Here is a 17227-nt window from a genome sequence, read left to right on the forward strand (position 1 = left end):
TTCTCGGCCACAAACACACGAATGTCCGTAACAAGCTCTGAGCGCGGATTAAATAAGCTGCCCCACCGCCCTATGCTAATGAGGGAATGGGGAAGGCGAGCACTGTCATTGATCAGTTTGATTCAACTGTTTGATTGGACCACTGAAGCGACCAATCACAGCGCCTCGCTGCCACCAATCACAGAGCGCGCCTACTGCCACGTGTCTGGTGACACTGACAGGGCGGGGGAGGCGGAGTTGCACGCTATCCAGTCGACGAAAAGATCATACATGATTGCAATCAAGCCATCACAGTGTACGGATACAGGATAAAGGGTATAATGTTTAGTGCACAACATGAAGTCTAGAATAGATGGGGCATCTTAGTCAGCATGGGCAAGTTGGGCCAAAGGGCCTGTTTCAATGCTGTATGGTTTTATGAGTCTATGACACCAAGAATGAACTGACAGGAGACAATAATACACTCCATGTACTCTAAGCTTGGAAAATACACATCACTGTATGACAGGCACAGAGCTGAAGCAATAAGGCACTGTGATGCAAGGACACAGAGCCCAGCAACCCAGCACTGCTGTGTGGAGCCACAGATATCCAGCAGTAACACCTGTTATACAGAAAGACACCCGCTGCACTACATTGTGAAGTCACAGCCCAGTGCAGACCACACTCAGCCCAGTGTGCACAGAGAGCTTTGCACCAGCCACCCCCAACTCTGGAGAGACACAGACCTGTACAAAGCAGCTGTGGACTGACTGAGACTGCCTAGTACAGCTCCATAATGTACAGGGAGATGGACAAGTAGAAACCAATCACAGTCCTTAAAGACATCAACTCTGCTGTTTTCTCTGGGGCCTCGGAGACTGAGGGGAGACTCGACAGAACTTTAGAAAATTCTGAGGAGACGGGGTATAGTCAGATCCGTTTCCTACAGAGAAAATGTCAGATGAGAGGAAATAGCTTTAAAGTGAGAGGGACATGATAAAAATATCTGGGCACATTTTTACCCAGAGTGGCCATGTGCTGCCAGATATGGTGGTGGAGGTAGTCAGTGTTGTGGGATTTAAGAGGCTCTAAGATAGACACATAAATATGCAGGATGGAGCAATGTAGATCATGTGCAGGCAGAGCAGATATGTTTAATTTGGCATCATGTTTGCCACAGACATTGTGGGCAGAAGGTTCCTCTGCTGTTCTATGTTCAGTCTGGGACAACCTCAGGATGGTGCAGGGGATGTGAATCTTTTGAGTTTTCTATCCCATTGAGTTGTGGGGACCAGACGACATCAGGTATTTGAAAACAGAAACAATAATTTTTGAGATTGAACTGTGTCATGGAGAACAAGCACAGAAGAGTATGAAACCTCGGGCTGATCATTGATTTTATTAGTCTATGACACTGATAGTGATCTGACAGGAAATGACAATGCACTTGCAGGCACAGGCCTGAAAAACACAACACTGTTTGATAAGCACTGAGCTTATCCCATAAGGCTCCATAATGAAAGGTCACAGAGTCCAACAACCCAGCACTACTCTGCATGGTCACAGATTCCTTTGTTGTACAGAAAGAAATGAACACCCCCTCCACTGCACTGTAGGTTAAGGGAATGTCTGGAGTTTGCTGCACCACAGGGTTGTGGGGGTCAGATCACTCTAGGTATCTGAAGGAGAAAACAATATTTTTCCCAGAGAAAACCTATGCCGGTCACGGGATGAACGTACAAATTCCGTAAAGACAGCACCCGTAGTTCGGATCAAAGCCAGGTCTCTGGCACTGCAATGCAGCGACTCTACCATTGCGTCACCCTGCCGGCCGTGTAGGAAAGATGTGATTGCATTGGAGAGGAGATTCACCACAATCTTGCCTGGGGTGGAATGGTTCAGTTATGAGGGGAGACAGGACAGGCTGGGTATGTTTTCATGGTGCTGGGGAGAATGAACCGAAGCAGATAGAGATGTACAAGATCATGAGAGCCACTGATAAGTTAGATAGTAAGAAACCTGTCCCCCAGGAGGAGGTGTCGTTGGCACAGGTTTAAGGAGAAAAGAAAGAAGTTTAGGGGTGATGTGAGGAATCATTTCTTTTTTCACCCAGGCATTGGGTAATATCTGGAATGCACTGCGTCTCTCCTTAAACCTATGCTCTCCAGTTAAGCACTCCTACCATAACAGATTATAGCTATCCCCATCTATGCCACTCAGAATGTTATGCACCCCTAACATGTCATCTCTCAGCCTCCTCACTCCTGACAGAGCAGCGTACCCAATCTCACCTGCAGGCCCACCGAATCGAGGCAACATTCTTGCACTATCTGGCTTAAGCAAATCTTTCATGTGGTGTGTCAACCAGAACTGCAGGCAATACTCTCAATACTCTCTAATGAAGTTTGTACAACTGATGTCCATCTCTTGTACTCAAAGCCTCAGCTAATGAAGGCTAGAATGCCATAGGCTTTCTTCACTCTCTCTACCTGTGTTGCAAATTTCTGCCAACTGTGTACTGGTATCCCAAAGTCAATCTACTCAGCCACCCTTCTGCAAGATCCAAACATTCAACGTCTGAATTCAATCCCAATGCCCTGATATCACCACTAAAAATCCATCAATATGCACTTGTCTGAGTTAAATTCCATCTGTCATTTCCTTGTCCACTTTCCCAATTGATCTAAATCCTGTTGTACACTGTACCACAATTGTGGTGTCACCTGCAAGCTTACCAATGATATCATATACATATGTATGACGGATAATAGAGGAACCAATAACATACTGGGCAGAAGCCTCCAGTCTGAAATGGGAAGGAATGCAATGATGCTAAAGAGGCCACAGATGGAGGATGGTCACAGCGCCAGAGGGGATTACAGAGAGATTGAGTCAGTCAGAACCAAGGAGGAATTGGACCACGAAGATGAGAATGCTAAATCTGATGCAAGGACCCAGTGGATAAGGTACGAACACAAACTCACTGTTCACTGCCCAGCAGGCAGGAAGATGTCACAGTGGAGGAGCAGTCAGACGCACAAGATTCAACCAGTCAGGTACCAGATCCACCTGGGAACGACAAAGAGCAAGGACCAGCTCAGTTAATACAATCGCCACCTTCCCCATCTCTCCAAGTCAGTCTTGGGACCTCACCCCCTCACCTCCTGGCCGATACCTCCGGCCACACCAACATCTCCCCGCCGGGGGGAAGGAAGCCTCACCTCCATCCCCGGGCCCAGGCCGCTCCCCCTCCGTGGGCCTCGCCGCCGCCCCGCGCCCGGAGCGGCCGGTTGCCGAGGCAACGACGTCGCGGACGCTACGTGTCCTGTGTAACGTCAGGCGCACGTCGCTCGGTGAGTTTGCCCCGCGTCACGTGACACGGGCGGCCGCAGACAGGGGCAGAGGGAACTGTCAATCACAGGAGTCAACACTGACCGAAAATTACATAAAATAATAAAAATAAATATAGAATGCAAATGAGATTAAGTCCAGGTGGCTGGAAGGTAATTAGATCGTATGCCTTCCTGCCAAGATTAAAAAGGACAGAAAGTGCTGGAGCATGTCAGCAGGTCAGGCAGCATCTGTGGAGAACATGATGGTGTCGGTCTGCGACCCTTTTGCAGTTTGATTGTGGGAGGGGGAGAGAAAGCTGAGAGGCAGAGGCAGCACAAAGCGTGGCAGGTAAGCGGTGAACACAAGCCATGGAAGTTTTGAGAGACAGATGGTTGGAACACTTTGCTTTGGTAATGGAAGAGGCCCAGAATAGAAAGGTCAGTATGGGAAGGAAAGAGAGTTAAAATAGTTAGCATTGGGGGCAGGTAGTTGGCCTTGGCGGAGCGAGTGCAAACGTTCAATGAAATGGTTGGCGAGTCTCCAGTTGGTTTGCCGAGGTACAGGAGGCCACAAGTACCAGCCAGCGAACTAAAGGCCAATGAAAATGACATCAGTGGTGGGGAAGAAACTGGAAGAGGTTGTGTGAGACAGGAGCTAACTGTACTGAAATGTCAAGACCCGAAACGTCACCCATTCCTTCTCTCCAGAGATGCTGCCTGTCCCGCTGAGTTACTGTCACATTTTGTGTCTACCTTTGGTTTAAACCAGCATCTGCAATTTCCACACAATTGATAGGTGGATAGTGGTGAGGGGCAGATGGTTGGACAGGCAAAAGGTTGGACAAGGCCAGAGATGAAAAACAAAAGGTGTGAGATAATAGACAATAGACAATAGGTGCAGGAGGAGGCCATTCGGCTATTCGAGCCAGCACCGCCATTCAATGTGATCATGGCGGATCATTCTCAATCAGTACCTCATTCCTGCCTTCTCCCCATACCTCCTGACTCTGCTATCCTTAAGAGCTCCATCTAGCTCTCTCTTGAATGCAAGGATAGATAGGATAAGGATAGAAGGGGTACAAATTGTGATGCCTATAGGTGGAATATCGGTGGAAGGGGAGGATTGGTGTGTGAGTCCATGTGGGACATAGCGACGAGAGGGGAGGTGAAAAAGTAGAAGGGGCGGTGTTTGGGGTTGTTTTTAGGTCAATTACCTAAAATTGAAGAATTCAATGTTCATACCATTAGGTGTTCAGCTATCCAATGAGGTCATGTTCCTGCAGTTTGCTTGTGGCTTCACTCTGGCAATGCAGTTGGCCCAAGATAGAATGGTCTGTATGGGAAGGGGAGTTACAAAGGCCAGAGGCTGAGAGATCTTGCGGGTTATGACGGACCAAGCGCAAGTAGTATTTGGCGAAACGTCATTGAGACTATGCTTGGGTTCGCTGAAGTAAAGGAGGCCACATCAGGTGTGCCAATATACAGTATATTATGTAAGCAGAGGTGAACCTCTCCCTCACCTGGAAAGAGTACTGGGGTCTATGGATGGATGTGAGAGAGGAGGTATGGGGACAGGTGTTATAGCTCCTGGAGATGCAGTGAAAGTAGCTGTGGAGGGAGTGGTTTGGGTGGGCCTATTTCCGCGTTGTATGACTCTATGTAAAATCCTGAACTTTTTCAGCACCACCAAAATAAACAAGGGTCTCGACCCGAAACCTCACCCACTCCTTTTCTCCAAAGATGCTGCCTGTTCCGCTGAGTTACTCTAGCTTTTTGTGTCTGCAATCAAAATCTTTCGTGAAAGAACTGATTCCGAATTAAGTAATTCCTGTCCGGGACCTGCCTCAGTGCTAAGGGGAAATTATTTCCATTAGACGCAATAATTGAATTATTGCATCGTATGGGAGGCGCATTCCCAATCTCGTTGTACCCCCGTACAATGACAATAAAGATATATTGTATTGTATTGTAGAATGTACTTTCCGGTCTGGGGATGTGTGCAGCTCAAGGCTGTGTTCAAGGTCGTTCATTTGTCTGTGAGACGGTAACACTGATGATTAAACCCCGCTAACGGCCCAAGCCCATCTCTGGAGGTTCCCCTAATTAGATGGTTGTAAACTGCTGAGTTATGTGGGAGAAGCGGTTTGGGGGTAGGGAACAGGCTCTAGAGATGAATGGGAAGGAGACAAAGTAACTTGTCACTGTATTTAGGCAGTAATATTACTGATTGGCCTTTAATGTGAAATCCGTGCCTCTGAAAGGTTGCGGAGCGCTGAGTCTCGGGTGTATTGTCAGCAAACCACTGCCAATTGCCGATTGGAGACAACCAAGGAAGGAGCTGGAGATGAGAGGCCGCTCTCTGGTCTGTCTGTCACTCTGATTCTGTCTCCACCCCTTCCCGCCTCTCTCTCTCTCTGCGTGTCTGGAGCAGGTCGGGGCGCTGTGTATAAAAGGAGACAGTAACAGTCGGCCGTTTATTGTGCAGCGACTTGGGTGAAGCAGCATCATGTCTGGCAGAGGGACAAAGGAGAACATCAAGAAGTTCTTCGTCTCCAAAGGTGTTCAGAGAGCAAGACAGGGTAAGAGGGAATTGTGTCAACTCCAGACAGATTTGCAGCAACTGCTCCTTCTGCAGAAGAGAGGGGTGGATGTGTGGGAGGAACTGAAAGAGTTGAAGGGCCGGCAAGCTCGGCTCTTTACCTCTGAATCCTCCAAGATCATCTTCCGGTCCAGGGTCCGCCATGTTGAACAGGATGAGACGTGCTCACGTTTCTTCTTCCATAAGGTTCACAGGGGGATCTCTGTGATCAAAAGCCTTAGGGAGGAGGACGGCTCGGTAACATCCTCGCAGACAGACATGCTAAAGATCTGCTGATTCTTTTATAAGGATCTGTACGATAAAAAGACCACAGACAGCACCGCCTCCCAGAACTTCCTGTCCTCCATCACGGAAGTCTTGGACGACAGCAAGCGGGAGAGTCTGGACCAATCATTGACCCTGGAGGAGCTGACTGGCTCCATCCATTCCTTTGACTCGAGTAAAACTCCCAGAGGCGATGGCTTACCGGCAGAGTTGTACTCGGCTCTGTGGGACTGGGTGGGCCCGGACCTGCTGGAAGTATACAACGATATACTTCTAGCCGGCAGCATGTCAGACTCTATGAGGAAGGGCAGCATCACCCTAATCTACAAGCAGAAGGGGGAGATGAATGACATAAGGAATTGGAGACCCATCACATTGTTAAATGTAGACTACAAGATCCTGTCTAAGGCCATCGCCAACTGGGTCAAGTCTGCTCTGGGACAGGTGATCCACCCGGACCAAACCTGTGCTGTACCTGGCAGGAAAATCTCAGACAGCCTGGTGCTGCTGAGAGACACCATTGCCTACGTGTAGGACAGATGGGTGGATGCACGGTAGGGCGGCACGGTAGCGCAGCGGTAGAGTTGCTGCTTTACAGCGAATGCAGCGCCGGAGACTCAGGTTCGATCCTGACTACGGGTGCTGCACTGTAAGGAGTTTGTACGTTCTCCCCGTGACCTGCGTGGGTTTTCTTCGAGATCTTCGGTTTCCTCCCACACTCCAAAGACGTACAGGTATGTAGGTTAATTGGCTGGGTAAATGTAAAAATTGACCCTAGTGGGTGTAGGATAGTGTTAATGTACGGGGATCGCTGGGCGGCACGGACTTGGAGGGCCGAAAAGGCCTGTTTCCGGCTGGATAGATATGATATGATATGATATGATATGCCTGCCCTGGTCAGCTTGGACCAGGAGAAGGCCTTCGACAGGATATCGCACACGTACATGAGGGACGTGCTCTCCAAAATGGGCTTTGGGGAGGGAATCAGGAAGTGGATACAACTGCTCTACACCGATATCTGTAGTGCAGTCCAAATTAATGGGTGGGAATCAGACAGCTTCCCCGTCAGATCTGGAGTCAGGCAGGGTTGCCCTATCTCTCCTGTCTTGTTCGTCAGTTGCATTGAGCCCTTTGCCGAATCCATCAGGAAGGATGCGAGCATAAGAGCAGTGACATTGCCAGGCAGCGGGGGCACTCAGGTCAAGGCTGAGGCGTGTAACAAGAATTGGCTGGAGCGGATAGCCAGGGTGGGGAAGAAGCTGGAGCTGTGGAAGCAGCGCTCCCTCTCCATCACGGGGAAAAATCTGGTCATCAGGTGTGAGGTGCTCTCGGGGCTGCTGTACTTGGCGCAAATGTGGCCCGTCCCTCCCTCCTACACCAAGGGGATCACCCGGGCCGTCTTCCACTTCATCTGGGGGTCGGCGATGGACCGGGTGCGATGAGCCACAATGCACAAGTCGGCAGAAAACGGGGGTAAAAGCGTGCCCAACGTCGCCCTCATCCTGATGGCCACCTTCGTGTGTGGCTGCATCAGGCGGAGCATAGAGCCAAGGCACGTGGGCACCAAATGCCACTACCTGCTGAGGTTCTACCTGTCCCCGGTGTTGCGAAGGATGGGCCTGGCGCAGATACCACGCAATGTGCCAGTCAGCTGGACATTGCCGAACCATCTGTCGTTCGTGGAAAGGTTCTTCCGGACCAACACCTTTGACCACAAGTCCATCGGGCAGTGGTCAGCACGGAACGTCCTGCAGGCACTGCAGGGGAATGACTCCATGGTTCCTGTGGCGTGGTTCCCAGAGCAGACTGCCCAGCTTGTCTGGCAAAATGCCTCATCGCCAGAACTAACCAACAAGCACTAAGACCTGGCTTGGCTGGCGGTGAGGGGAGACCTCTCAGTCAGATCCTTCCTGCACCGCCGGAACCTCACTACCGGCGCACGCTGCCTTCGGGACGGCTGCTACGGAGAGGAGACGGTGGCCCACCTCTTCACAGAGTGTGGATTTGCAAAGAGAGTCTGGAGAGGTCTGCAGGGATCCCTGTCACGATTCATTCCGAGCAGCTCTGTCACAAAGGACTCTGTGCTCTACGGACTGTTCCCTGGGACGCATTCGGAGACCGACATCGAGTGCTGCTGGAAGGTCATCAACTCGGTGAAAGACGCTCTTTGGTCTGCCCGAGCCTTGTTGGCCTCCCAGCGGAGCAAGATGTCCGTCAAGGAATGTTGCCGACTGGCCCGCTGCAGACTGCAGGAGTACGTGCTGAGGGACGCACTGAAGCTTGGTGCAGCCAACGCCAAGGCCCTGTAGGGGAGGACCACAGTCTAGGGTCCTTCCGCTGCTGGACATGGGGGTGCAGGGTGTGGTGGAGAGAGACGCCCCTCCAAATAATGGATACTGGGTTAATGTCTGTAAATGTAAGTAAATGTATGTAAATTTGGAAGTAAATGCCTGTATTGAATGTGTAACCTCCGGAAATGTCGGATGGGCTTGTTAAAAAAAGATGTTTTGTAAATGATATTTATTACTTGAATAAAGTATTTTTTGATATAACATTTTTTTTTTTAAAGTCTGGCAGAGGGAAAGGAGGCAAAGGACTGGGCAAAGGCGGAGCCAAGCGGCATCGGAAAGTACTTCACGACAATATCCAGGGCATCACCAAACCAGCCATCCGCCGCCTGGCTCGCCGTGGCGGTGTCAAGCGAATCTCGGGTCCCATCTACGAGGAGACCCGCGGGGTGCTGAAAGTTTTCCTGGAGAATGTGATCAGGGGTGCGGTCACCTACACCGAGCACGCCAAGCGTAAGACGGTCACTGCCATGGATGTGGTGTACGCTCTGAAACGCCAGGGTCACACTCTCTATGGGTTCGGCGGCTGAATAACCCCCCTTTCTCCAAACGACAAAACAAAGGCTCTTCTAAGAGCCGCTGACCGTCTCACAGAGGGAGCAGTGACCGGGAGTATGAGAAGATTATTATGTAATTAATGAACTTTTAGTTATTGCCCCGCTGCATGCGCTTGATTGATTCTTGCTTTCATCGGTTGTGATGAGGAAAGCTGAATTTAGGCCGATATTCTGAAGGTTCAAATTGAGGAGGTGCTGTTAGTAGATCATTAACATATAACATATAACAACTACAGCATGGAAACAGGCCTGTCCGGCCCTACCAGTCCACGCCGACCATTCTCCCTGACCTAGTCTCATCTACCTGCACTCAGACCATAACCCTCCAATCCCCTCTTATCCATATACCTATCCAATTTACTCTTAAATAATAAAATCGAGCCAGCCTCCACCACTTCCACCGGAAGCCCATTCCATAGAGCCACAACCCTCTGAGTAAAGAAGTTCCCCCTCATGTTACCCCTAAACCTTTGTCCCTCAATTCTGAAGCTATGTCCCCTTGTTGGAATCTTCCCCACTCTCAAAGGGAAAAGCCTACCCACGTCAACTCTGTCCGTCCCTCTCAAAATTTTAAAAACCTCTATCAAGTCCCCCCTCAACCTTCTACGCTCCAAAGAATAAAGACCCAACCTGTTCAACCTCTCTCTGTAGCCTAAGTGCTGAAACCCAGGCAACATTCTAGTAAATCTCCTCTGTACCCTCTCCATTTTGTCGACATCCTTCCTATAATTTGGCGACCAGAACTGCACACCATACTCCAGACTCGGCCTCACCAATGCCCTGTACAATTTCAACATTACATCCCAACTTCTATACTCGATGCTCTGATTTATAAAGGCAAGCATACTAAACGCCTTCTTCACCACCCTATCCACATGAGATTCCACCTTCAGGGAACAATGCACAGTTATTCCCAGATCCCTCTGTTCCACTGCATTCCTCAATTCCCTACCATTTACCCTGTACGTCCTATTTTGATTTGTCCTACCAAAATGCAGCACCTCACACTTATCAGCATTAAACTCCATCTGCCATCATTCAGCCCACCCTTCCAAAAGGCCCAAGTCTCTCTGTAGACTTTGAAAATCTACCTCACTATCAACTACTCCACCTATCTTAGTATCATCTGCATATTTACTAATCCAATTTGCCACACCATCATCCAGATCATTAATGTAAATGACAAACAACAGTGGACCCAACACATTCTCCAGCGTTCTCTGTTCTCCTCTTACCCACTTAACTTTGTAAATCCAGCAACACAAAGGTCGACTCGAAACCTCTCCGGGGAGCAGTCGTTTATCTCCAGTCTCAGGCAGAGCTAAATTCCGTCAGTTTCGGCATCGGGTCTGTAAATTCGCAACGCAGATTCAGACTTAATGGTTTGCGGAGGTGATTGAAATTAATTTGAAATCAAGTCGGTAGGAACTGAATAGTGCTGCATTCACAAGAAGCGAGTTCTTTATTACAACGGAGTTTTTACTTGCATCAACACAACAGGTATGCACACATATTCCTCTGTAGAAACCCATAACAACAAAATAGGTCAGTGCAGTATATGAAACCAATAAACTACCTCTCTGACACTACGGTTAAGAACACTTTCTGCGTCCTGTCTGCTCCTCAGTGTGTCCGACTGATATTCCAACTGATCCCTGTGGTCTGAGAGGAGTTGCAGCCGGAGACACTTTCTGTCATGGGCCTCCTCCAGTGCCATAGTGAGGCCTTCATATTTCGCCTCGGCAGTTTGCAGCCCGGTGGTATGAACGTCGACTTCTCCAACTTTAGATAGCTCCTCTGTCCCTCCCTTCCCCTGCTCCTTCCCAGATCTCCCTCTATCTTCCTGTCTCCACCTATATCCTCAAAGTGCTGGAGTAACTCAGCAGGTCAGGCAGCATCTCTCCCGAGATGCTGCCTGACCTGCTGAGTTACTCCAGCACTTTGTGAATAAATCGATTTGTACCAGCATCTGCAGTTATTTTCTTATTCCACCTATATCCTTCCTTTGTCCCGCCCCCCTGACATCAGTCTGAAGAAGGGTCTCGACCCGAAACGTCACCCATTCCATCTCTCCCGAGATGCTGCCTGACCTGCTGAGTTACTCCAGCATTTTGTGAATAAATCGATTTGTACCAGCATCTGCAGTTATTTTCTTATGACACTTCCTGCAAACGTGGTCGTCAGGGACTCCTGACTTGTTCCTGATTTCCTACATCTGACAGGAGGTGCACACCACTCCACTGACGACATTACTGACCTGAGAAACTAGAACCAGGCTGTTGCTGAAGGTGCTCCTCAGGTTGACCAGTGTGTCATGGAAGGGGTAAGCTGTATTGTCCAAGATGTTTGAGGGTATGAGGCGTGAATTGTCCAATATAGACTGGCGATTGATGCTGAAAGGGTTGACGGTGGACATGCAATGGAAAGCATTTAAAGGTCACATGGATGAACTACAACAAGTGTTCATCCCAGTTTGGCAAAAGAACAAACCAGGAAAGGTAGTGCAGCCGTGGCTAACAAGGGAAATCAAGGATAGTATTAAAAGAAAAGATGAAGCATACAGATTAGCCAGAAAAAGTAGCATGAAATTCAGAGTCCAGCAGAGGAGGACAAAGGGCTTAATTAGGAAAGGGAAAATAGACTATGAGAGAAAACTGGCAAGGAACATAAAAACAGACTGCAAAAGCTTTTATAGATATGTCAAGAGAAAAAGATTAGTTAAGGCAAATGTAGGTCCCTTGCAGTCGGAAAGAGGTCAATTGATCGTAGGGAACAAGGAGATAGCAGACCAATTGAACAAATACTTTGATTCTGTCTTCACTAAGGAAGACATAAACCGTCTGCCAGAAATAGCGGGGGACCGGTGGTCTAATGAGATGGAGGAACTGAGGGAAATCCAGGTTAGTCGGGAAGTGGTGTTAATGTAAATTAAATGGATTAAAGGCAGATAAATCCCCAGGGCCAGATAGGCTGCATCCCAGAGTGCTTAAGGAAGTAGCCTCAGAAATAGTGGATGCATTAGTGATAATTTTTCAAAACTCTTTAGATTCTGGAGTAGTTCCTGAGGACTGGAGGGTAGCTAATGTAACCCCACTTTTTAAAAAGGGAGGGAGAGAGAAAACGGGGAATTATAGACCAGTTAGCCTTACATCGGTAGTGGGGAAAATGCTAGAGTCAGTTATTAAAGATGTGATAGCATCACATTTGGAAAGTGGTGAAATCATCGGACAAAGTCAGCATGGATTTACCAAAGGCAAATCATGTCTGACGAATCTTATAGAATTTTTCGAGGATGTAACTAGTAGAGTGGATAAGGGAGAACCAGTCGATGTGTTATATCTGGACTTTCAGAAGGCCTTCGACAAGGACCCACATAGTAGATTGGTGTACAAACTTAAAGCACACGGTATTGAGGGTTCAGTTTTGAGGTGGATAGAAAATTGGTTGGCGGACAGGAAGCAAAGAGTAGGAATAAACGAGTCCTTTTCGGAATGGCAGGCAGTGACTAGTGGGGTACCGCAAGGCTCAGTGCTGGGACCCCAGTTATTTACAGTGTATATTAATGATTTGGACGAGGGAATTGAATGCAACATCTCTAAGTTTGCGGATGACACGAAGCTGGGTGGCAGTGTTAGCTGCGAGGAGGATGCTAGGAGGCTGCAGAGTGACTTGGATAGATTAGGCGAGTGGGCAAATGCATGGCAGATGCAATATAATGTGGATAAATGTGAGGTTATCCACTTTGGCGACAAGAACAGGAAAGCAGAGTATTACCTGAATAGTGACCGATTGGGAGAAGGGGAGATGCAACGTGACCTGGGTGTCATGGTGCACCAGTCATTGAAAGCAAGCATGCAGGTGCAGCAGGCAGTGAAGAAAGCGAATGGTATGTTGGCATTCGTAGCAAGAGGATTTGAGTTTAGGAGCAGGGAGGATCTGCTGCTGTTGTACAGGGCCTTGGTGAGACCGCACCTGGAGTATTGTGTGCAGTTTTGGTCTCCTAACCTGAGGAAAGACGTTCTTGCCTTAGAGGGAGTACAGAGAAGGTTCACCAGATTAATCCCTGGGATGGCGGGACTTGCATATGAGGAAAGACTGGATAGACTGGGCTTGTACTCGCTGGAATTTAGAAGACTGAGGGGGGATCTTATAGAAACATATAAAATTCTTAAGGGGTTGGAGAGGCTAGATGCGGGAAGATTGTTCCCGATGTTGGGTGAGTCCAGAACCAGGGGTCACAGCTTAAGGATAAGGGGGAAGTATTTTAGGACCGAGATGAGAAAACATTTCTTCACACAGAGAGTGGTGAGTCTGAGGAATTCTCTGCCGCAGAAAGTAGTTGAGGCCAGTTCATTGGCTATATTTAAGAGGGAGTTAGATGTGGCCCTTTTTGCTAAAGGGATCAGGGGGTATGGAGAGAAGGCAGGTACAGGCTACTGAGCTGGATGATCAGCCATGATCATATTGAATGGCGGTGCAGTCTCCAAGGGCCGAATGGCCTACTCCTGCACCTATTTTCTATGTTTCTATGTTTTCTGCAGTTTGAAGAGCATCCTCCCCTCCACGGACCCAGCCTTCCTGATGAGTTTGTTGATCCTGTTGGCGTCCGTGGCCTTCGCCCTGCTACCCCAGCACCGAAGATGGCACTAGCCACCACTGATGGATAGAACGTCTGCAACATCTTACTGCACACTTTGAAAGAGCGGTTCCTTCTCAGAAAGTACAGATGGCTCTGTCCCTTCTTATACAGTGCCTCGGAGTCCCTGAACTAGTCCAGTTTACTGTCCACGTTTCCAAGTTACTTATGCTCCTTGGTGAACTGCACATCTACGCCCTTGATGGAGACAGGGGACAGGAGTGTTCCTCTCTTCCTAAGGTCCACCAATAACTCCTTAGTCTTGTTGGTGTTGAACAGCAGGTGACTCAGCCCACACCACTCAATAAAGTCGTTGTCTACACCTCTGTATTCTGCTTCATTCCCCTCACTGGTGCAGCCCACAATTGCAGTCACCCGAAAACATCTGCAGGTGGTAGGAGTCCGAGTTGTATCTGAAGTCCGAGGTGCAGATGGTGAACAGGAAGGGAGAGAGGACCATCCCTTGTGGGGCCCCTGTTTAGCTCACTACCATGTTCGAATCACAGTTCTGTAGCCTGACATACTGTGTTCTTCCAGTCAGGTAGTTGGTGATGCAGGACACCAATGGAGTATCCACCCGCATCTTCGTCAGTTTGCTACCTAACAGTGGATGCCGGATGGTGTTAAAAGCACTGGAGAAGTAAAAGAACACGACTCTCACGGTGTTTCTCGGCTTATCCAGGCGAGCATAGGAATGATGGAGCAGGTGGATGATGGCGTCCTCCACCCCCACCTTTGTTTAGTAAGTGAACTGCAAGGGGCCCAGGCAGGGTTTAACCAGGGGTCGCAGGTGAGTGAGCACCAGCCTCTCCAGGGACTTCATGATGTGTGATGTCAGCACCACCGGTCTTTAGTTATTGTAGGAGTTGGAATGTGTCCTCTTTGGTACAGAAACCATTTATCCATTTAATGTGCAATGTGACTGCCTCTACCTCCTCTTTGCTGATACATATCTGGTCCAATACATTGCAGGTCATTTGCCTCATTTCCTCAGATTCCACAAGCTTCTCCACAGTAAAAACTGATGAGAAATATTAATTGTAAATCTGCCTCATCTCCTGTTGCTCTACACCTAGATGGCCATGCTGATCTTTAAGGGGACTTGCTCTCTCCATAGCCACTGTTTCATTCACAATATATCTCTACAATCTTCTTGGAATTCTTGCAGACCTTGGAATGACCTTCCCACCTGCTTTAAAAGAGCAACAATAATACACGAACGCCCAAGAAAACTAAGATGACATGTCTCAATTACGAGCCCAGTCTCGCTAGCTCTCCATAATCAGTATGAATTGGCAACAACACTTCCCTCTTGATAGCCTTCCTATGACTGTGTAGCCAGACAGTTCCAATGCCATCTTGAAATTCCCCAATGACATCACCGTTATTGGGTGAATAATGAGTAATGAGAAGTCAATACATAGTGGGAGGGGGGGAATGTGATTGAGTGATGCCGAAGTAACAGGATCCATGATCTTGTATTCATCGGTGAGATGGAGGTGGAGAGGGTCAATGGCTTCTGTTTCTTGGGCATGCACATCTCTGACGATCTATCCTGGGCCAGCACATTGATATAATCATTATGAAAGCCATCCATGTCTCTATTTCCTGAAAAGATTGAGGATTTTCCGTTTGTCTTGAAACTCTCCATGTGTATGGTGGAGAGCATATTGAACAATTACATCATGGCCTGGTCTGGCAACTCAAACATCCACTGTGGCAGAGAATTCCAGATTCACAACTCTGGGTGAAAAAGTTTTTCCTCTTAGTCCTTTTGAGTGGTTGAGTGAGTGGGCAGATGCGTGGCAGATACAGTATAATATAGATAAATGTGAGGTTATCCACTTTGGCGGCAATTATCGCAATGGTGTCAGGTTCGGTAAGGGGGAAGTGCAGCGAGACCTGGGTGTCCTTGTACATCAGTCACGGAAAGTTGGTGTGCGGGTACAGCAGGCAGTGAAGAAAGCTAATGGCATGTTGGCCTTCAAAACGAGAGGATTTCAGTATAGCAGTAAAGAGGTTCTTCTGCAGTTGTATAGGGCCCTGGTAAGACCACATCTGGAGTATTGTGTACAGTTTTGGTATCCTAATTTGAGGAAGGACATCCTTGTAATTGAGGCAGTGTAGCGTGGGTTCACGAGTTTGATCCCTGGGATGTTGGGACTGTCAGACGAGGAAAGATTGGAAAGACTAGACTTGTATTCACTGTAGTTTAGAAGGATGAGAGGGGATCTTATAGAGACATATACAATTATAAAAGGACAGGACAAGTTAGATGCAGGAAAAATGTTCCCAATGTTGGGCGAGTCCAGAACCAGGGGCCATAGTCTTAGAATAAGGGGAGGCCATTTAAAACTGAGGTGAGAAGGAACTTTTTCACCCAGAGTTGCGAATTTGTGGAATTCTCTGCCAGAGGGCAGTGGACGCCAAAACACTGGATGAATTTAAAAGACAGATAGAGCTCCAGGGGCTAGCGGAATCAAGGGCTATGGGGGAAGTTGGGCAGACACAGGTTACTGACTGTTGATGATCAGCTATGATCACAATGGTGCTGGCTCGAATGGCCTCCTCCTGCGCCTTTTTTCTATGAAATTGCCGGTTTGATAAACGTAAACATAATTTAAAACATTGGAGCTGCCGAAACAAAACTCACAGTACAATTTGCAGAAAATCGAGGCCGAAATAGTACTACAACTCTTTCCGTGAGCTTGTGGGTGGCTCTTAAAAGAGCCTTTGGGTTTTCGGTTTGTCAGCACTGAGGATCTTTACTTGGAACTGGTGTACTTGGTCACCGCCTTTGTCCCTTCCGACACGGCGTGCTTGGCCAGCTCCCCGGGCAGCAGCAGGCGCACGGCGGTCTGGATCTCCCTGGAGCTGATGGTCGCCCGCTTGTTGTAATGAGCCAGGCGGGAAGCCTCGCCCGCGATGCGCTCGAAAATATCGTTGACGAACGAGTTCATGATGCCCATGGCCTTGGAGGAGATGCCGGTGTCGGGGTGAACCTGCTTCATCACTTTGTAGATGTAGATGGAGTAACTTTCCTTCCTCGACTTCCTACGTTTCTTGCCCGCCTTTCCTGCAGGTTTGGACACGGTTTTCTTGGCGCCCTTCTTGGCTGCTTTCGGTGGGTCAGGCATTTCGTCTCTCGTCCACAAACACACGAATGTCTGGAACAAGCTCTGAGCGCGGATTATGTAGGCAGCCCCACCGCCCTATGCTAATGAGGGAATGAGGAAGGCGAGCACTGTCATTGATCAGTTTGATTCAACTGTTTGATTGGACCACTGAAGCGACCAATCACAGCGCCTCGCTGCCACCAATCACAGAGCGCGCCCACTGACCCGTGTCTGGTGACAGTGAGAGAACAGGGGGAGGCGGAGTTGGGCGGAGCCGCTGCTGAGAATCATCGCTTCTCTCCTTGGAACAATGGAGGTTGCGAGGCAGTCACGCAGGGGCCAGGCTGGGGAAGGACGGCACATGGGCTTTTCCCACAGGCCAGTTCCTGTGGG

The 17227-nt window shown here is 48.7% G+C and overlaps 1 protein-coding gene across 1 annotated transcript; it reads right to left on the reverse strand.

Moving 5' to 3' along the window:
* Window positions 1-12953: 12953 nt before the first annotated feature.
* On the reverse strand, window positions 12954-16860 carry LOC144609412 (histone H2B 1/2-like). The gene has a single exon (XM_078427885.1). It carries the CDS (start codon window positions 16853-16855, stop codon window positions 16484-16486), a length of 372 nt encoding a protein of 123 aa, XP_078284011.1. The 5' UTR covers window positions 16856-16860; the 3' UTR covers window positions 12954-16483.
* Between the last annotated feature and the right edge of the window lie 367 nt (window positions 16861-17227).

Source organism: Rhinoraja longicauda, chromosome 34 (assembly GCF_053455715.1).
Source record: "Rhinoraja longicauda isolate Sanriku21f chromosome 34, sRhiLon1.1, whole genome shotgun sequence".
Classification (NCBI taxonomy): Eukaryota; Metazoa; Chordata; class Chondrichthyes; order Rajiformes; family Arhynchobatidae; genus Rhinoraja; species Rhinoraja longicauda.

What these genes read in the sequence shown, in the direction of transcription:
- LOC144609412 (XM_078427885.1), bottom strand. Translation starts at nt 16,855, where the DNA reads ATGCCTGACCCACCGAAAGCAGCCAAGAAGGGCGCCAAGAAAACCGTG.